Consider the following 22451-nt stretch of genomic DNA (forward strand, 5'->3'; position numbering starts at 1 on the left):
TACCTGAATGCAAAGCATGTGGTTTTCTGCTATGGATGCAGGTACTTTAATTTTCCATAGTGTCAAAAGTGCAACAGCAGCAAACACCTCCTCAGCATTTGTTATCTATCGTCCATTTATTTGTTTGGGTTTTACTGATGTGAAAAAAAAAGACAAAATTACAGGTTTGTTCAATAACCACACCAATTACAAATTTGCTCTCTACTAGACTAGAAAATAAGCGCTGGGCTAAAAGGATTCATTACTTATAGAATCATAGAACTGTTTAGGTTGGAAAAGACCTCTAAGATCATCCAGTCCAACCATTAACCCAGCACTGCCAAGCCCACCACTAAACCATGTCCCTGAGAGCCACATCTACATGTCATTTAAATCCCTCCAGGGATGGTGACTCCACCACTGCCCTGGGCAGCTGTGCCAGTGCTTGACCACCCTGTTGATGAAGGCATTCTTCCAAATGTACAGTTAACACACCCACCCACCCCACCCACCCAGCACAACTTCAGGCTGTTTCCTCTTGTCCTATTGCTTGTTCCTTGGGAGGACACACTGACCCCCACCTGGCTACAACCTCCTTTCAGGTGGAGAGCAGTAAGATGAACAAGACTTCAAAGGTTTTTAAACAAGAATGGCAATTATTGTGTTAAACCTCAAAGGAGGTTTGGAGATTTTACCTTTTCTACCCCCTGTCTCAGTTTCCTGGACACTTTTCATACAAAAGTTTGCTATCTCTTAATTTTAAATCCTTCTACACTGTTTTGATTCTCTGTCTTCTAGACTTGACTTTTTCCAGCTCCTTAGAATGAGGCTTTTCTCACTAAACACTTGGCCAGGTTTCTTGCTATGCTAAAATAAATTCTTTCTACCAGGTACCTCTGTCACCTCAATGACAGGAACTTCAAATAAATTAAGTCAGATACCATAAAACTATAGCTAGAAGTCAATCTTAAAATGCTAACTTGCTTTGCAAATCAATAATGAGGGTAAACATGACAAAATGGGAATTCTTCTGCCTGTCCCTGGATCTCATAAGGACAAACAGTCCCACTTCCAGAGGACATACATTAGTAACACACCTTCAGAACTGTGCAGTGAGTGCCCCTGAAACACATAGAGCAGTAGAGAGGTTCATGCATAATGTGGTTTAAGCCATTTATAAGTTCCAATCAATGATGATGATGAAAGGTGAATAAAAGGGATCAGACAAAAATGGAATTGAAATTTTTTTGCTGGATTTTAGTATGTGTTAACAATGTAGTCAAGAAATTTAATTGCACAGATCCAACCTATTATGACACAGAGCTTACAAGCCCATGTTTCAGATTTCTCATTCAGGTTTGAAGGTTGGTTCAACACATGACTAATAAAAGACTGCTCATCCCTCCATGACATTTGGTAAGATGCACCAGGTTCCAGCCTAGGATCTACTGCCTCTCCCAGATGTGGCCTTAAGACAGCTTTTCCAATACCTCTTCCAATGGAGTTTGTGCTACGATCTGAGAAATTCCTACCACTAGGCTGCTGAATATACATAAATGAGTAATTTAATTGGTAACTTACCTCATTTGCAAATCAGCAAGAAATGCTTCTGATTTCATTACTTTCATTTTTTTCCCTTTCTGTTTACAATATTGGCACAAAGCATTTATAAAGGGATTTTCATCAATACCAGTATATTAATGCAACTATAACAATTCAAGTAGAGTAATATATCCTTATGGTGAAGTACATCCTCCTTCAACAGTGAGCACCTTTCAAGCCAGACAAGATTTGAAGGGAAGGAAAGCATTTTTATCAGCCCAAATGAGACAGTTGAAGTCCATGCCCACAAATAAGTCAGACAGACAAGCTTTTGTGCACAGAGCCCTGAATCTGTTATCTTCACAAGCAGCATTTCTTAATGCGAGTCAAACACCATCCCTTTGTTTGGAGACTGCAAACAAATTGACTCCAGGCCTGAGATAATTAAGTGGCCTCTCCACCACCAGTAAGTTCAAGTGGTTTGCACACACGGAGCAGTCACGCTTTGGGCTGTTTGAGGAGAACCTTTGCCCAACAGGCAAAGCTGATTTCCAGGCCTGCTGCTGCCAAGGGTGCAGCCCCATCCTCACCCCCTGCACAACACAGCTCAATTCAGCTACAAATGATTAAGCATAGGAACTGGTTTTGTTACTCTCATTTGTGCAAGTAAACATTCTAAGGCATTAGTAAATCCCATTTGACGGATCAGGACTGCTCAGATAAGGAGGAGTCATGGAACAGCTTTATTTGGGATTTCATTTAAAAAACTTGGGAATTTTCACTGATGTATAACAGCTTCAGTCTGGTATCTCAAAAAGAACTTACCAAATACTGACAATACATAAAGTAAGTCTGAATCTCCTCTGCATTCCTGATGAAGAGTTATATTCTATACTTCCCTCACATTTTCAAATAAGATCTATCATTTATATCTGCTCTTCCCATTTGTTCTGCACCAGCAAAGGTACTGCACTTTCTTCCTAGTTAATTCTTCTTCTAAAGTTACAAGACATTTTGAGGAATTCATATAGGTAGTCCAGCCCTTATTGGACCAAACAACATTTTCTGTCTCCATGTGATTCCCTTGCCATCTCCAGCATCATACTTAAGTTCCAAAATCTTTACCAAACACCCCTATTTTTAGCTCTTCATTAAAAGAGCTAAAAGGGGTATGACTGCTACTTAACATTGTGCTAAACAAACTAATAATAATAGTAATACACAGAAAACTTCTGTAATGAGCACTAAAGAATACTCTCCCACAGAGTTAGGTATGTCTAACAGGTAGTTGCAATTGTGCAGCATAAATTATTGCAATATGTAAATACAAATTTATATGTTCTGCAATATAACTGAATTTTATTTTCTAAATCTAAGTTTTATGGTAAATATTAATATTTGTTTGGGCTAAACCCGATAAAATTCATAATTATGTGGCATAAATATAGATGTGATAAACATGCAATGTACAAAGTAACTAAATCGTAACAAACAGCAGCTCTGTAACTTTATGAAGAATTAAAATTTCATATAAATGATAAATACCATGGTTTCCAACAAAACCTGGTGAGAGAATACTACTTTTCTTTCCAGAGCCAGTGCATTATCTTCAATGGAAATTCTGCCAGGACTGTAGCTAAATTAAAAACTACTTTTAAAATATGTTAAGAAACACTATTAATCAAAAGGATTGTTTCTTTTTAACTGCAAATCTTCCAAGGAGAGCATTATGACAATATTTGTGGCAGTCTCAAGCAGTACAGCAATTCTGACAGCAGGTGACAGGGGAGCTCACAGCAGACAAATCCTGCAGCAGAGCAGATGCTGCTCTCACATTCCTGACCCCGGGTCCCTCCCCACCCGGGCAGCAGAGCCAGAACAGCCACACTGCAGCTCGGGCTGGGAGAAGTCTTTGAAGGAGCATCTGGTTCAACTAATGTTTTCTCTACTCATTAATAAAAGGAACAAGCTGCAATAACTCACAGAACACCACAACTGTCTCGGCAATGAATAATGACCATTAACTCCATACAGTGATGAAGTTGTCAGAAATCATCCCATGCTTTGGGTTTTTATACATGGTCCATTCCCCACAATCAGAATACTTTCTGGGGGGGGGGAAACTGGAATTCTATGAAAATAGTAATACTAAATAGTCCAGCAGAATTCAGTATGTAACAGTTAAATCGTCTTTTTTTGTTTCCCTTTTTTTTTTTTAAATAGAAGAACCTTTTCATAATCAATCCCATTTGAAAAGCTATTCTAATTTCTTATAAACACATCTCTGTGCCCTTAGTAAGGGAGCCAAGTTGTCCACCACAAATTTCTCAAGTTACTTGGTCCCAATAACCCTCAGCTTGTTGTTCCCAGCTGGGAAGCCTGTTCCTTTTAATAACCAATTCAATAAACTGCTGAAAAATGCTTTGTATAATATAGTATTGCCATAGATCTGATGTTTGTCTCTGTCATTACATATTGCATTCAATCAATTTACAAATGTTGCTGTGTTCCTTTTGTGCTAGTTCTTCTTACGGCATCCTGAACACAAATCCAAAGATCAATACCTTGTCTGCTGAAAAAAAAATTGGACATAACAAATGAATAATTTTATTTATAATAAAAAGTCCTGGTCCCCAAATGGATTCTGCTAATGTTCAAATTCATTTTTCACGTTTAACACAAGATGAAAGCAAGTACCCTGCACAATGCCATGAGAAAGGCAGTGATAAAAAACAGCTCATATTTATTGAAGATGTGAGCAAAACCTTGTAAAGCTCTGGTGCAGGGCGAGGAAAACATCAATAAAATGGTAGGGCATTCACAAAGTATTTGTTACCATGTTAAAGCAAAAAAGTCCATGTCAAAGAGGAGATGGAATTTGCTTAAAACAGCCATAGTTCTGTTCTATGGAACTATGGAAGCTCTGAACGAAACCATTCCAGAAGCCAAGCAGAAGCTGAGCTCATGCTGGTTACATGAGCTGATTCAGTTTGTCTTGGGCCTTTTGTGTGACAGAAACAATGCATTTGCTGACTGTACACATCCCTACACTGCTGCAGCTATTGAATAGCTGCCTTCTCCAAAACAACCACATTGGTGTTCAACGGAGTCACAAATGACTTTTATTCACAATCACTCTCTGCAGAGCAGCAAGTTCCAGAACTGAGAGGAAACAAGGACTCTACTTTTCATAAAAAAGGGTACTGGTACCTGAATATGGGTACACATCCCAGCAAGCTTACAGAACAACCAGCTCACTTCCCCACCACTCCCACTTGCTGCCAAGATGTGCACTGCACACAGCACTCGTGTTCCCAACCAGACTCTTGGCTCCTTGGAAATGCACAGGCATTACAAACAAAATCATACAATTTGTGTACAAAACAGAAAACCCTCACAAAAGTACAGCCCAAAAAAACAGTGTCTCATTGATCAAAACTGTCCCCAATCCCATGTGACTCCCTGCTCTGAAATCAGACAAGTAGGACTCCAGGGAAGAGCAGAGCAGTCACAGACCCCTCAGTTTGTCATGGGAGTTGAGTGATGATGTCTTCAGTCAGACTGTGGTCAGACACCTCTGAGCCTTAATCATTTCTCTGTTAGGTGACAGCAAAGGGACTGGATGTCCTGAGGGGAACACACACTAATCCTGCACACTCACCACATTTAGCTCTTCTCCATTTGGTTGAGACAAAAGAGGTGAAAAGTTTCCTCCTGTCAAGCACATGCCCATATTGTACCTACACACTGAAGGCTCCAACGTAATGTGAGATACTCCCTTACTCAAGGCATATCTTAAGATATCCCAGTTCCTTACTTAAGATCCCAATTCCTTTCTATTCAAGAATCTGCAATAATCACTGAAAGGGATCCAAACACAAACAGGTTCCTGAGTCCATGAACTCGTGTGCACCCATCAGGCAGAAGTCTAATGTGGGGCCAAATGAGGCAGCTCCGTCCAGGAACAGGAGAACTCTTTCCTTACCATAATACTGTGTTCTTACTCTACCTACTTTTGGTTTCTATTAGCACAGTTTGCCTCTGAAGTGTCAATCTGAATTCACAGGATTGGCAGCTGGAAATAACACCAAACTCTGCAATGTGTTAACTGAACCAGCCTGCTCGAATCACAAACACCAAACTCCACAAGACCATCCTGACTGAATTTTTATTTTAAAACTATCACAGCCAATTCACAGCTCCACTCCTATGTTCTGTTTCAAGATGGAATTTCAGCCTTACTAGTTAATTAAAGCCACCACCTGGAGTGAGCTGGCTTTCCAACTGATTTCCTTTGTCTCTCTAATTCACATACATTAATATTTTATTTTCTACTGAAAAAAAAAAAAAGAAAAAGAATGTCATATGTGTGCCAAAGACAAGGTAGATAAAATTATTGCAATAAAACAAAGAAAATACACTTGTTACTGCCAGGTCTCAAGATGAATGCTGCATTATACAGACATTTTAAAGGCTTACAACTGCAAATTGCTCTATTTTACATACTGTATTCTAGTCTTTGTATCAAGATCTCCTCTAATTTTTTCTTATTGTAATGAGAAAGGAAAAGGGTTGGGGTTTTATTACCTGAACATTTATTCAATGGAGAAACAAAGACTACATTATATATTACAACACATAAGCTATTAAAACAATGTGACACTATAAAATACGCTGCAATACTCATTATGGAATAACAAAGCTAAATCCTGAGCAAATAAATGTATCTGCCAAAAGTCAGCAATAACTATACAACTAGAGTTTATAATCTTTAATTATTTAAGAAGGAGAGAAGCTTATAATAATTAAGTTTTATAGGCTCCTTAAATTGTCATTACTAGGTGCTCACAAAACTTTAAAACAAGTATCCTTCATCTGAAATACTCTTCTTTATTCTTAACAACAGATGCAATTGCTCACTTCACTGATTAATTCAAAAACAAGTGTTCATAGTATTTTTAAAACCTCCAGATGAAGAAAAGGAAACATTTTATGTACTCTCTGATCCAGACAATGCATATACCAACATACTGCCCAGGCATTTCCAGGCTCTGCATCACACAGTGACTGATGTGATATTGTCTTTTTACAGCTTTGAAAATGACAAAGATTTATTATGATAAATCTGTAAATCACATTGATTTACACCAGGTATTTTAGAAACTTGAAGTTCAGAAATACTGTTAAATTAATTCATTAAAATATACTGGTGAGACAGTAACACCTTTAACATTTCTATGAAGTCTGTGCATCTTTGCCATGCATTTATAACCAAATAATCTGACTTCTGGTACACACAAACACCATTTAAAGCAGGTGGAGAGAAAAGTTCAGTATTGAACAATTATAATCTATAGAAGTGATGGGAGGAGAAGAAGGTTCCATTTCAGAAGAAATACATTTGTGAGTTTAAAAAATATATTAAAGTTTACTAAATTCTAAATTATACATTAAATTATGAAAGAAACAACATAAAGCTACAGAAGAAAAAGAAAACTTTCAATAAACTCCAGACAACTTTCTTCTTTTCCCAAAACACACCCAGTCATTGCCTGAGTTCCTACTAAAATTTTACCATGAACCTCTATAAGAAAAGTGATCAGTCTTGATTATTTCTGAAAAATTGCACCTCCAGCCAATGAAAGCAGCACAAATTTTGGAGCAGTAGAGTTTTGACTGGAAAATAACACACCACACTACAAAATACCCTAAATAGGCTCTTTTAGCATCTTGCATAATCAAGTTCCTATAAAGTTTCTAACTTGAGAATTTTACTTACAACATGGGGCTTCACTTTTTCATCACGAAATGTGTGCACTGTACAGATGGTTTATTTAATTCATTCCTACCTAAATTAATCAAAGCAATCTGTCCCTCCTCCAAAAAAAAAAAAAAAAAAAAAGTCTTCATAAAAGATTCTACTGCCACTTGACAAATGGTGTGCATTTAGCCAGGAGAAGTTGAAAATTCTCCATGAAGAAGTTACCACATCTGAAAATAAGTGACATTATTAAAAGGGAAGAGGGATGTGTTATTTAGCATAATATGAAATTTAAACAGTGCCACCTCAGATACACTTGAAAACGCTTTCAGCAGCACCTGGTTGTTTATACATCTTCTCTGGTGAAAAGGTCAATAGAAATTCACCTCTAAGGTCACAGTTGCTTAGCAACTGTTTTCGGCAGTTCTGCAACGCTGATCAAGGATCTGACGTTCCACTGCCTGGTTTCACAATAAACCCGTGTCGCATCCTACCTGGCCTTCCAAGCACTCTGGATTCCTCCTGCTTTTCCCAAGAGCACAGCCAGCCAAAGGATACGGCCTGGGACCACCGGCCTGCGGTTCACGAGAGCAAAGGAGAGCTCAGTCTTCAGGAAGACCACGGAGGGCTTGATGAGGTGCTGCCCGAATCTCAGCATGATGGACGTCAACCCTCAGGGTCTGAAAGACACAAGAGTTGAGATAATGAAGGGCCTGACTCTGCCTTTCCAAACAACAGCAATAGGACAAACAAATTGTCCAGGCAGCTTCTAACAGAAAGTGCCTCCTGGGCTCATCAAGGCACTGGATGTCTTGGAATGGTTGTTAGGGTTTTCCCAAAAGTATCGCTTCTTTGAAGGGCTGTTGGAAAAGGCTCCCTTCCAAAGCAAACATTTTACATATAATTTCTTAAACCCTCTTCTCACCCTCTTGGCAGGACTACAAAATTCTAGACAGAAAATGTAATTACTCCCTCCCGCTTTCATTTGTCCTGCAAATCTGGACACATCTGGATCACATGTTCTTGGAAAAGCACAAATAGGATTTCACATGCTTTTTGCCACAATGCAAATCAATGCACACAGGACTTACCAAATAGACCACATTTTCTAAATCAATCTCTCCACTAAATACCTCAACTGAAGAAACACCAGCAACCTAAGGAAAGTGTATTTATTCATTTTCCATCCACACATTCTAGTTTGAGCAACTGGAATGTGAAGATGATCACATTTTCTCTTACAGAAGCTCAAAGAATTCCACTTTCATTCACTAAAATTTTTTCTCCTCCTGATGAGAATGAAAATCCCTCTTAAACAGCTAAGGCACAATCCTAACAGTTTCTATTTTAGGTCTTTAAACCCTAGAGTATTTCAAGTATTTAACGCAGTCAGAAATATCCAAGGTACTGCAGGGTAAAATATGAAGTAATGATGAATTTCCTGTGACAATACTTCAGACACATCGGAAGCATTACACTAACATTGCCCTGCTTGAACCAAGTGACTAATCAGGAAATTCAGTTTTATATGTGGCTCCAGATGGGGAAATCCACTGTGAGAGTCACGAAGGGTCTTTTGTAGCAGCTCTTTTCTTGCAAGCTTGCTGTGTTCAGTAAAACCCAAACCTGGTTCTTAAGCTGAGATTTATTCTAATCTAACATCCCGCTCCTTTATCAGCTCCCACGAAGAAGTACATAACAACCCCTTCTAAGTGCACACACTTTGAAAGTGTCTTTGAGAAATATCTGTTCTTCGAAAGGAACTTCTGAATTTGTAGCTACCTGATTTCACAGAAGAACTTAGTTAAATTAAGGCTAGCAGATGCATCTAGTCAGGCTTTACACCAGAAAAACATGTATAAATCTTAGTATAAGACACAGTAACAAATCAGATGACTACATTTCCAAGTAATAAACATTCTCTAAGCGGGCACCATGTTTTGTTTTATTTTTGAAAATCACAGATTAAAGGAAATGCTTGAGCAGGTCATGGAAAAGTGGAGATTTTAACTACACCTGTTTCAAAGATCTGAAAAAGTTCTACAGGTTTTTTCCCCATAAAGTCAACAGAAGATTAAGTGTCTGAGATGTGTCCCTTAGCATATATTAAACCTGAAACCTGACAACATACAAAAATCAAGTCTCTTTAGCAACTAAAAGAATTGCTTAGCAGAGGAAACACCTGCTATCTTGTGCTGATGCTTGAGAAAAATAACTATTAGGACCTTCAATCAATCTTCCTCATTTCTCTTAAGCAGCCCATCAGCAACCCCCCGTGGGGGATTTTCATTCCAATTAAAACATTCAAGAATGTTTTTACCTGATACAAAAAAAGAGACATGGTTCTTTTTGCAATGAAGGCAATGTTTCTGATAAAGGAGCAAAACACATTCTATAGCCTGGACTACCATCCAGTGATGAAACTAAGCTGGTGTCTCCAGTAGCCGGAAAATCAAATATACCACCACACCTGCCCTTGCATCTGGCAATGCTATGGACAGAAGTAAGAGTACTACCAATCATTTCTTATTCCCTCTTCCAAAATACTTATAAATAAAAACACTGTCCAGAGGCATGGAACAGACTTAAACACAGAACAAAGGCTTTAAGAGAGGGTAAATTTAAAATCTGATGCTTTGAAATTTGATTTAAGGAGGGAGAGAACTTGAGATTTTGGTAATCACCAGGAGAAGTCCTCTGGCTTTTTGCTGCCATAGGCAAAAAACAACAAACAGTAGCAAAATAAGGTTGGTGACATCAGGTTGCCTAAACCATGTATTAATCATACACCTACCACATGCATCTTTACCTATTTCACAGCCAATCTTGTTTAAAAAAGGTAGAAAAAGCAGTAAAGTAAAAGCACTAATCTCGTACCTCTCTAAGCAACAGTTTGAAGAATCACGTTACAGCCCAACTGGGTTGATCTAGAATTAATAAACATTTTAAAATCTCATACATAGAATTAATGCACATGTTAAAACCATTTCTATTTGCTAACTACACAATAATGTATCTGAATAACATATTTCTATCTCCTAATTCAGACTGAAGAAACACAGCACGTGTTTCAAACAAATGTGTCACTTGTATTGGCTGTGCTGTGTAATACTGCAGACTTCCCAGTGCTACTCTCTCCAATTCCAAGAAGGGACTGTGGGAATTTTTTTTCTTAAACAATTATTTATGATCTATTATCTATTACTTAAGCTGTTTTCTGCCCTGGTGACGCTCTGTGTTTTCCTGTAAAGCGCGATGATCTGTGCTCAGCACCAACACAAACGCTGCAAAACCCCTCGGGGAAACAAGGGATGGGCACAACTGGAAAACCCACGACTGTGCAGCAAGGTTGGAATATTCCAGAGTGCAGCGAGGCAGGAAAGTTTTCATTCCTGTGAATTCCACCTGCTTATTGCTTGGATGGCCTGTAAACAAGCAGGAATCCACCCAGCACGTGTGCATTCAGGTCATGAGGGGCAGACAGTGTGTGCTCAAGGTTTCCCAGGGGATTGGAATCACTGCACTACCTCTGTTCCTCCAGGGATTTCCACTTTTTGCATATAGAGAAGGTCAGTGCCAGATAAACCAGAAACTAAGCATAATTGGTGAAAGATGTTTCTTCTTTAATGATAGTAGTCTTTCTAATCCCCAGTAATAAGGAGCACAATTACATAGTAATGTTAGAAAATAAAAGAAATCCATTTCTGATTAAATTTCAGCCCAGTTTAACACAGCTTCTATTCTGACTATTCAGATGAAAAGTGTATTTACTCTTCTTCATATTGCAGATATACATTACATTGCCTATTTCATCTGCCTCATTTTCCTAATTAAATTCCCTTCAAGCTGTGTTACTGCAGTTATAGGTGGGAATACAGTATTAAAGGCTAACATAACAAGTAGACTAATTTTACAGCCACAACAGACCTCAAATCTGTATAACTCATGCTAGAAAAAAAATAGACACTGGAATCCTGCATTACAAAATAAGAATGCTAAAATTTAAAAAAATCTTGAGATACACTGAAATATTTTCAATTATTATTATAGTTTTGTGAAATTTCAGAAGGCACATTGCATTTTCCCAGCCTATATAAATACTGCTCATATATTAAAGGTATTTTTGAGAGGAAATCTAAACACATCTCAATTCTCCAGGTTTATTTGGTGTTGGAGGTCAGAGGCTCTGGTTTGTGCTTCAGCTTTTAAACAGCATAAGCTGGAGAACCATTGGTGTCAAACACACAGGGAGAACTCTGAATGGAAGTTCACATAAATACAGGTCCTTAGGACATGAAGATCAGTGCCTGCTTGTTACATGTCATCTCTAGAATCAGAAACCTGGAAAACTGTTGGAAGTTACCTTCTCTGTACTGATTATAAGGAGTGATGGCACTAATTCTTTAAGGTTCTCTTCCTGCTGCCAGAGACCTCCCAGCTGGATGCTTAATTGAGATGGTGCTGCTACTCCAAGATGCCTCTTTATTTCACCACACTACTTGTCCTTAATAACAAGGTGTTGAGATCAGCACCTGCTGGGAACCAAGCTCAAGGCTTCTGCTGAGCAATCCCATGAGCGCAATTCTAGGAAAGCTGCACATCTGGTTGTAGTGGGAGAAGACAAGATAATGCAAAATGGGCCGCTAACTTAACATGTGTGTATTAAAGGAAACCAATTACAACCCCTCTGTGCTAATAGAAAGGACTATTTTAGAACAATCCCAGGAGTATTCTTAAATTTTAAAGTTTGTTATTTTACCACATCAGCGTCATCTGCTCATTAATTTTGACATTCCTAATTCTGCTACTCAATTTCAACATAAAAACACTGCAAATTTATGTGGCAAAATAAAAACAACTTACTATTACTTTTTTTTTAAGGTCTTAAGAATTTGGGTGTTTTTCTTAAATTCAACAAGGTAAGACAACTTATGTCACACATTCTAGTTAAGAGAATAAAGTACCTCTACAGTAAAGGATGTTTATGGTTAACTTGAGATTTTTCAATCTCATTTTCTAAGCTGCCCTTTATCCTACAAAACTATATCCTTTGGCATAGGATCCCTCAAAGGTTTGATTATGGGAAAGTTATATTCCTACTTGGACATCTGAATCCTGCACCATGTTCAAGAAGTAATGCACAATGAAGACCTGCCCTATGTGCCACCTCCCCTCTCATCATGGCTTATAATTTGTAACTTCTTCCCTCCCATCACTGCCACTTTGTGAGGATGAAATCCATTCAAGTCAGAATATTACTTATATGACTCAAGCACATCAATGTCCTTGTTGCTAGCAGCCATGATTTGACATTTTGATCAAAGAATTCCTAAAAACACTAACAAAAGTAAATTATTTCATTCTAAAATCACCTAGTTTTTCTAATAGCCCTTTGTCCCTAGAGCAGCTTTATATCTCAGCATCCTTCAAGCCCACCCTCACACAACATTCAGCTACATATATTGTGTTCTTGTAGTTCCAGAAAATGGCCTCTAATTCAAAACTCCTCTTCTTCTAAGTGAGTCAAAACATCACATGCTACTGCTATTCCTGCTCTGAAAAAGCCAAGAAGAATCACAAAACTAGAAAAGGTGCTCGAGTATCTTTGACAGCCATAGCCTAGATTCTCTGCATGGGGATGGTATTTAGTGCTCTACACGAGGCTGAAGGGAAAAGCTTGTGTGGATTATTTTCCATTTTCACCACCCACAGAAGCTGCTGAACAGAAAACCCATTAAATATGATGCATGCAACCAATCCCGTGGTGTTGACAAGGACCAATTTCTCCCATCACAGGCAGATTATGATGGACTCGAATCCACTACACGTGGCTTCCCCTGCTTAATCTAGCAGGGAAGAAAACATCAAAATTATTACTGTTTAAATATATGGCCATTTTCCTAGCATGGTCAATCTAGCTAAATTATCTACACTTAAAATGAAAATAGCCTGTGGTCTGTTGCATAGTACCTAAGCACCTGAGTGTGGGTGATGCCAAGGGTCATCCATTTGCAATCCCACAACCTGCCTCCCCTTGCAGCTCCGTTCCCCCTCCCCTGACCTGCAGCAGCATTTCACAGCACCTCTCAGGCAGGATTTTCCATTCTGCTCTCCCAGTTTTGCCTGGAAGCCTTGATGTTGCTGTTACAGCATGTTTTCCTAGGGCACGACTGTCACCACCATGAGAACTGTCCCTTCCTCTGCCGGTCTGCAGCTGTTGGGTTACACCAGTGAACCCAAGAATGAGACTCCACAAAGCTCAGTGACCAACCTCGAGCACAGCACCACTGAACAATAACACCACGAAGAGCAGGAACCTGAGGGAGGTCTGATGAACCAGCAGATCCTGATGAAAACTGGACAGTTCCCAAATGCACTGGGTCTGACTGCGATGGGGTTTCTCTCACAGCCCCCAGGGTGGTGCTGTGTTTTGGGTTTGTGACTAAAACAGTGCTGACCACACAGCAGTATTTTGGCTCTTTCTGCCCCCCACGAGGGAGCTGATGTACATCCTCACCTCTGGCTCCTGACAGGAAAGCTGCCTTGTCCTCAAACCTGTCCCTGCACCCTTTGTGCAATGGGGCCAGCCCTCAACATATTTAAAGCAGAAGATGCACACAACTCAAACAAAGAAGTTAGCCTATTTCAAAGCTACAGGGCAAATAAATTACTAGCATGCTCTAGTTGCATGATTTATTTTAAAAGTAAACTTTGCATGGTTTTTTTTTTTTCAAAATTGCTCCTCAGGCTTGTCTACTGCACCTGCTAAAGTAATGTGTGGGTGCACACTGGCACATGTATATAAGTTTGTCCTCAGTTTCCTATTTCCAAGTTGTCTGGTCCATCATTGTCATGATATTTACAGTCTTCAAACAAACAAACCAACCCCCCAACAAACAACCAAAAATAAAACTAATTTAAAAAAACAAAAACGGCCTTCCCTCTGCTCCCAAGATACCAAAACCCCCTCAAAACCAATTCAAACTTCAGACACTCAGATCTTTGTTGACCAAGAAGGATGCAGACACCTAAATGCAAGTGAACCACTTTGTAGCAACACTGTAAAGCAATCACAACATTGACAAGTTAATCAACAAATGCAGAATCAAGCTAGACATCAAAAGCTATATACCATCCATAATACATGGAGAGGGCATAAATATTTTTAAATGATGTAGAAGTACTTGTCAAATCCATTTCTATAGCAAGCATTTTGGAATACAAATTAGGTCAACTTGTTTCTTTCTTACAATTCAGGTAAAGAGTGCAAAGTTATAAACAATAAATGAAAAGGTTTGTAGAGGCAAAGAACTGTATAATACATTAAACTCAGAGAAAAATGAGGGTTTAGAAGAGCCATGAAAGTGCTAAACATGCTCTACATTCTTCAAGTGTCCACATGTACACTGTGTTCCTTAGAAGATGACTCAAATACCATTTAACCATGCTGCAAAAATAATTCTGGCAGTAGAAGCTCTTGTTTGCCTCTGTGCTCAGGTAACAGCTCAACTTCTCCACACATTGCTAAAATTTACATATAATTTTTTTTTTCTGTTTTGACATCCTAGCTAGACCTATAATTTTGCTTTCTTAAAAAAACTTTTATGATGACTAACATGAAATAAAATTTGTTTCTTGCATTATATTGCAGTTGGTTTATGTCCAGCTTATGCCAGAATGCATGAACTCCACACACCACAATATTACAGAAGTTATCTTTAATACAGAATCCCAATGCCAACAATTGATCAAGAGCTTCTCCCAATCTTCTCTGCTGGACACCTGTGCCTGTTTTCCTCATACCAGCAAAGATCATCTAAGATTACAATACCTCCTTCTACTGTTATGCAACAAAATGACAGGAATCCAAAGAAAAGTCTGATAACTAAGAACGACTCAGAATCCATGTTCTAAATCCGTGATTTTAAGAAGGATGTTTTATGAAATGCGACACAATCAACAGGTTCACCCCCTCAATGACTTCTGCTGAGAGAGCAAAGTATGCACAAGCACACACAGGCAATAAAATAAATGATGGTCACAGATCATTCCCCAGTGTTAGGGAAAAAAAAAGGATAGAAAACAAAAAAAACCAAAGAAACACACATTATATTTTAATTTTTTTTAATAACTTGCATGCACCACAGCTATTACCCTGATGCATGGAGCACTCAGGGGTTTGGATTTGCCTCTGCAAGTCACTCTGATGAACGAGACCTTTAGTGCTGTAATAACTGCTGTGAGTAATGGAACAACCAATGGCTTTCATTAAGAAGGAACACTGAATAATGTATTACCAAAACTAAGATCAAGGGGAAATACATTTTTATTAAGGAAAAATATTAATATCCATCGTGTCATTTTTTAAAGCAGAAAGGTGAAAGGCAGAAAAGGGAAAAAAAATTAAGGAAATGCTCCACAGTATGCAGTAAATGGCAGAAATTATACTGTGAAAATCCTTTTTCTCTAGTGTGGCTACCTAGGGCTACATTACATCTACAGGAGCAATAAAAAAATGTGACATCTCTTGAGATATATAAGTGCAAGGAAAACTCTACCCCAGCAAAAGGAGAGCTGGGGGAGGAAGGTCGCTATAGAGACCAACACACTGCACATTGAAACACTTGAGCTTAAGCTCATTTCTTTTGAGGTTACAAACCAAGAGAGCTGACATGATGGAACAACTAGGAATGTTCTTTTGCTGTACCCTTCAGTGGAAAAAAAGTTGGCTTTAAAAATGGGGAGCAAAGAAAAAGCTGTCATGTTTTAGCTTTTTTTTTTATTATTACTTCTATAGTGCTACATAAAGTCACTTTATAGGCTTTAGAAACACGCACCAAAACTAAGCCTTCCCCTGAAGTGGCTCACTATTTCCTCTGAGTGAATTCAATTTGGACATCTATAGTATTGGACAGCAGAAATGGGGCAAATAGAGCTGCAGAGGAAAAGCTGCAGGGAGCCAAGGGAAAAGATCAGAGGAGTAAAAAAAGTCCACAGGGAGAAGAGAGAAATGGCTCTTCCCCAAATTCTATGATGGTATAAACCAAAGTACAATCAGAAAGAGAGAGAGGGAGAGCGAGCGAGCACAGGGTGTGCTGTGGCAAGAGGTCCACACAACTCAGGGCCAGCACCAATCCACACAAAGAAAAGTGTGCAATGAGCCAGAGATGTTGGATGGTGAGTTTTCAAACACAGTCCAGAACTTTATACCTTCTGTCACTGAGGAAACAGTTACATCGCTTCAAAAAGCCCTTCTGAACCAGTATACACCTTCAAAGATGCATACAGATATTTTCTGTATCTTGTTCTTTCATCCTTTTGTCCAGAATTTAATTTTGAATGCAATGTGTTATTATTAGACTGGTTTTTTTGGTAATACTATAAATTTGAATTTGTTCCATTTAGAGCAATTCCTGTGATACCCAAGTATCTCCACAAGCATTTTAGCTTCCTGAATTAATAAATGTAACACAAGCATTTAGAGGAAAATGCAGACACTGTACTTAGTCTAACAATTCCTCAGGCATACAGATGAAAATAGTAATGTAATGAAAATTTATTGTCAGATTTACATTTATATATAGCTAATAATACTAGACAGTGGGTTCTTTACATTTATGTACAGTGCATTTACGTTTATTTCTAGATGCTGGAATTTTTAAGACATCCCATTAGCTCTCATTTTAGCATTTTATATATATGCTTGCTCTCCAAAATAAAAACACTTAAACCAAATTGTTCCACAGAATTAATGAAGCCTCATTTCAAAGGATTTATGTCCACACCTTTGTTCCCCCCACAAGAATGAGAGCTCTCCCCCACGGCCTTGAGAGTATCCCAGGCAGGTGATTGCAGCAGTGCTGTGGGTAACTGAGGCTGATGCCTGGGGTGTACCCTGGGTTACACCTGGGAGGAAAAAGATGCTCCCAACAGGAAAAGCAGGTCAAGGCCACTGCCCTAAAATCAGAGTGTTACAACTGTACAGTCTAATTACAGAACCACCATGGCACATGCACATGTCTAATTACACACTGCACAGTTAAAAGTGCTGTTCTATTGCTGGAATTTGACAGATGCTTTGGAAAAAGTTTATACAATAGTCGCTGGCAAAATGCAAGCATGTGTGACTTGTATTTCTGGTTCATTTAAACCAGTAGAACTGCAAACTGTAAGCAAAGAACACTTTTCTAGGTTTAACTTTCCCTCTCTGCACATGTTGTCCCTCTGATTTTCCCAAAATGCTCCCTATGTACTTGACCATATGTTCAGAAAACGGTAAATAACGTTCCTGCTTTCTGGCCACTTCCCTGCGTCTCTCAAAGACACCTGTGGCAGGGATCAGAGCTTTCTGCAGTTTTGTACAGAGCACTGGCAGGGCCTCCATCAAAAAGGTAACACTGAATGACAACAGTGTTCAAGTGAACTGAAAGAATAAGCAAATTCTGGAAAAGGAAACAAACCCTTCCTCACTGTCAGAGCAGCACCAAAGCACGATGGGAACCTACCTACAGCTTTCTGTGGTTGGTTAGATAATGCTGAACATGAGGACTTAACTAAATTTAGGCAAATACAGGCAGTCTTATGTGATTATTTTTTTTCAGGACATCTTTCATATCTGGCAGCAGAAAATCGACCCTAGTAGGGTTATATTAAAATATATCTATTTACTGAATGTGACACTCCTTTTCATAAGATATTTTCTGCTGAGAACAAGTGGCTTGCTTGTTCCTGTTATCTAATACACACAGGCACTAGATCTAGTTGGGTAAAATAAGAAGTTTGGGTTTAAATTTTCGCCTTAAATTGCTCTTTAGGAATCTTTTCCCACCATAGACAGACACTCTTAGCAAATTAACCACTAAAATCTATCAGATAGTTTTCTAGCTTCATCAGGCTATTTTCTGAATCAGGACTTAACTCCAGAATTTTCTCCTTTGATTGATTTACACATGTAAGAGAAGTCAAAGACAATCTTGATAATATTTCCAAAGTCAAATTTCATAATAATTGATGTAGTAAGGCATTTCCTCCACTGTAATACTGGCAGCAGAAATACAGAGAAAGCAAAACCAAAGGGCCTAAACCTGCATTTCCAATATTCTGGCCTGCATCTTCCTTAGTAAAAGATTAAGGAATGCTTAGAAAAATTCTTTAAACAGGAAAATTTTTAAGTGCTCACAATATATACAAGTATTTTAATTATCTTATGTCATAAGTATGTTGTAGCTTGTACTAATTACACATTTAACTGTATATGCACATCATTCTCCTGCTTGCTTTTTACTTCATGATTGCCAAATATCCTGAAAAATATGCATTTAAATCTATCTGTAACTACCATAAGGTTCCTAACTTTTTTTTCCTTTTAGAAAACAGTCTCTATGGTTATTTTTTAACCTAGACTCACCATACAGAACTGCATGAGTCACATAATCAAGCCATAAACCAAGCAAATAATTTTGTATGGTTTTGATGTCTTTTTGGCTTTCTTTCCTATGCCACATCACTTCAGGCATCAACAAAAAATGTTTTAGTGTTACTGCTTTTAACTTTTCAAGACTAAAAAACATTTATGGTCACATGGTGGATTGGAATAATTTTTCAGTAAACCTGCTAATATTTTGAACAAGAATTGGGTGCCAGATGACTGTTCTGCAACTAATTCAGGAACAAATTTTGGTATAATCTACTGAAAGTGCTTTGGAGTTCCTTGCCAGCAAGGCTTTCTAATAAGATACTCATGAGTAATTAGAAATCTATAGACATGATTAAATCTTAATCTCCAATCTGCAGGATGAATGTTCAGGCTGAGGTATGACAAACTGGCAGAGAACTCAGCTGGAGATCCCTCTGTAGCTTCCAGAATTTGGCTGGCATTTGTCAAGGCTGCAGCTCAGATTTATCGGTGAATTCCTCAGCCTGCACTGGTCTCCACAGGACAGATAACCCATAAAGCAGTTTGCCAGCTCAGTTCCACAGCCCTGACTGCTCCAGCACCAACAGCAAACATTTTACACCAGGTGGGCATAATCAGGTTATTTCCAGTGAAAACTTTGGACTCTCGTTACGCCTCTTAAATAATGGATATAATTTGCCTAGTCTTGATTATTTAAAGGGTCATTTACATGATACATGTCCTACCCAAGCTACCCAGTAGGTAATTCTACTTAGGAAAGCAACGTTCTCACTAACTTTCATCTTACCCTCAACAGGAAGCAGTTGTTGTGTAAGTAATGCCACAGCAAGACCATAAAGCTCCGGGAATAGCTGGTTCTAAGCAGTCTGGAAATGTTTACAACTGTAAACAAAAGAGACTGAAACTACTGAAAAATTCATTTTCTCATGTTGTTATAAGAGCTGTATTGGCTTCCACGAGTGCAGTTCATAGCCAGGAGAAAACCTTCCAACTTTCTACACATAAAGTAGCCTCCCGGTTCCACAAAAGATATGAACACATATGGCACAATATGAGGAACACAGTTGAAGAACGAGCTAAAGGTATTTAAAGAAACAGCTTCACTACCCAGCTAGACAATTGCAGCACACCCAGCCCTTGTTCTGACAGGCAGAGCCACGATGAATGCAAGAAACATTTCACTTCTCTAATCATTGTCAGCTGAAGATTTCAAAGAGCTGTGGAAAACTATATAGAAATATCTATCTTGCAGATAAAAAAAAAACAAAGCAGAGAGAGACTTTGAAGACCACAAATTGCCAGGAAAATGATACAGTAAAATCTTTTTTTCCTTGGTTAATTTAATCCAATTAAAGTTCTCCAAAATTAACAGAAATACTCAGAAATCACAATGTGTAGCCTTGATTCAAATCCATACTGCTACTTTTAAAGGACTGAGAAGAACAAAGATGTTATCTTAAATTCTCTGTGCTGCTCTTTTGCCAGCAAGCAAGCCTAAAACAAAAACCAGTAAAACATAAACTGCCAACAAAAATAAAAGCAAAATCATGTCCATATAAATGTACATTTTGTATACAAAATGTGAACATAACAAATAAAAATCACCAATTAAAGTTTATCTCAATAGAGGAATGGCATTTTGCCAGACTTGCTCATGAATCTTCTGGTATTTAGTATGTCTTTACAGAGGAAAGAAATCTGAATATACAACGAAAATAAATCAAAGTACATTTGGAAAGATCCTCTTAATGTTTATCACAGGAAAAACAGTACTACCTTTGAGGCAATATGGTTTCTCAATTAATATTCATTCCCCAAATTAACTGGATCACAAATTTCAATATTCCCAATTAATCTTTCTCCATTGCAAAAATCAAACGATCAAATCAACAAGGATGAGAACTCAGGTGGCTTGTGTAATCCCAATTTATGTGCAAGCATTGAGGAACAGTCTGTAATAACACAGTCACTTTAGAGTTTTCAACGAGCCCCACTGCCTCATTTCTGCAGGTGATTCACTGAAGTTCTGCCTCTTTCAGAGAAAGCTCTGAGTTCCTCTGTGACATCACACAAGGTATCAAAAACAAACTTTTCCTTAGCGATCAATAGTGCCACAGAAACGTTCAGTTTGCACTCTGGAGATGCTGGGGAAGTTATCTACCCACAAGGAAAACACACCTGACACTAAAGTAGCAAGTGATGTTTTCTGAACACAGGATGTGCTGCATGATCTGAAGGGCTCTCAAATCCAATCTTATGTCTTAAAATGTGCATCCAAATTTGGTGAATTTTTCTGACCTTAATCTCTGTCAGCTCCCCATCTGTAAAACAGAGATAATACCACATCCTCACTGGGGCTTTGTGGAGATAAATTTAATTTAAAACCTGTGTAGCACTTGGATACAGCAGTGATGAGCAGCACAGCAAAGCCTATGAGGAAATTAATAATTCCGACGTCTGAGCGGGGTGTGAATGACGGGCTGTAAATAAGGCTTAGGGTCACATATCAAACACTGAGGATAAAACAACATCTTGAACAACTGCTCATTAACTCAGCACTGTCCATCTTGTGTACTGAGCAAGGAAGAAATCTTCTGGAAAAGTATTATGTGTCCTTATAGTTAAAGACCTCCTCATAATGCACATGCATAAGAGAAGCTGAATTTCAGTTGCAATGACACCCTTAACACTCTCTTCTCTCGGTCACTTGATTTTTGCATTCTAAATAGTGTTTTCTCCATGAAGTTTGCATGTGTAACACTTATATACAAGGAATGAATTATGATCTCACTGTGAATCTCTGATTTCTATGCACAAGTGGTAATGAACAAATCTTGGTTTAAAAAAATTCCATTAGAAATATAAAATACCAAGCTTGCCTAGGCTTGGTAAATTCAGCAGGGCTTCTACTGAATTTCCTCTTCAATTGCTTGAAATGGTCCAAGTGCTACTTCTGTTAACACCTACGATGTATTACCATAAGAAACTTGGGAAGGGAAAATATATCAGGGCACTGTCCTTTCAATTTTAATCCAAGGCATTAAATTTTAATTCTCAACAATAACAACAGCTGACATGTTCCCTTTGCTAGTTCCTGTGAAAGTAAATCAGGCAGAAATAAAGCTGGAAGTGCACTCGGGAATCAAGGAGAAATAGCATCTCCCCCACATGCTCTCCAGTGCCTTCTTCCTTTTCTGAAAAAAGCCCTTCTGCACCTTTTAGGATCAGGTGATGGTCCTTTTGTGGTGACAGCCACCTCCTCCTCCTCCTTCAGACTGCACAAACACACCCTCAAGGAACGGGACACCACTGTGAGAGCCCTCTGAGGGCACAGCCTCACACACAGAGCCTAAACACTGCCCTGCCCTCTGACCAAGCCAGGGCACTCCATGCAGCTGGACAGGCTTGATTTCATTTGCAGGCCTGATTTCATTTACATGACACAGAACTTGCTCAGTAAAAGCCAGAAGAGTCACACCCACAAGAGAAGATCCGAACCAGATCCTGCAAGTTTCAGTTCAAGGAGTTTTCTAAAACTCAAGTGCTAAAATAGCCTAATGTATTCAAATTAAAATTAATTCTTTTAATACTGAATCATCTGAAAAAATAAAGCAGATTTCCCAGAGACTACTTGTACAATTTCATCTGTGTAAAATTATCAATGTTCTTAAATATCACCAAGAGAAGTGAAAGTTGTTTTATTCCAGCTAAAAAAAAACCACCTGTCTTCAGAGAGTAACTAGAAGACATTCT

At 38.5% G+C, this 22451-nt stretch overlaps 1 protein-coding gene across 4 annotated transcripts in view; it reads right to left on the minus strand.

The window, feature by feature from the left end:
* The window catches only part of FHIT (fragile histidine triad), a 553711-nt gene that overhangs the window by 395103 nt on the left and 136157 nt on the right, over positions 1-22451 (minus strand). For 3 of the 4 annotated variants that reach the window (XM_027700943.1, XM_027700946.1, XM_027700947.1), the window contains one exon: positions 7841-7962. In XM_027700943.1, coding sequence (XP_027556744.1) covers positions 7841-7940 — 100 coding nt within the window. In that variant the 5' untranslated portion in view covers positions 7941-7962. Of the gene's footprint in view, positions 1-7840; positions 7973-22451 lie in introns of all 4 variants that reach the window. The other variant, XM_027700944.1, reaches the window with a different exon arrangement.

The sequence above is a fragment of the Neopelma chrysocephalum genome, unplaced genomic scaffold, assembly GCF_003984885.1.
Source record: "Neopelma chrysocephalum unplaced genomic scaffold, ASM398488v2 Primary Assembly neopelma1_147, whole genome shotgun sequence".
Classification (NCBI taxonomy): Eukaryota; Metazoa; Chordata; class Aves; order Passeriformes; family Pipridae; genus Neopelma; species Neopelma chrysocephalum.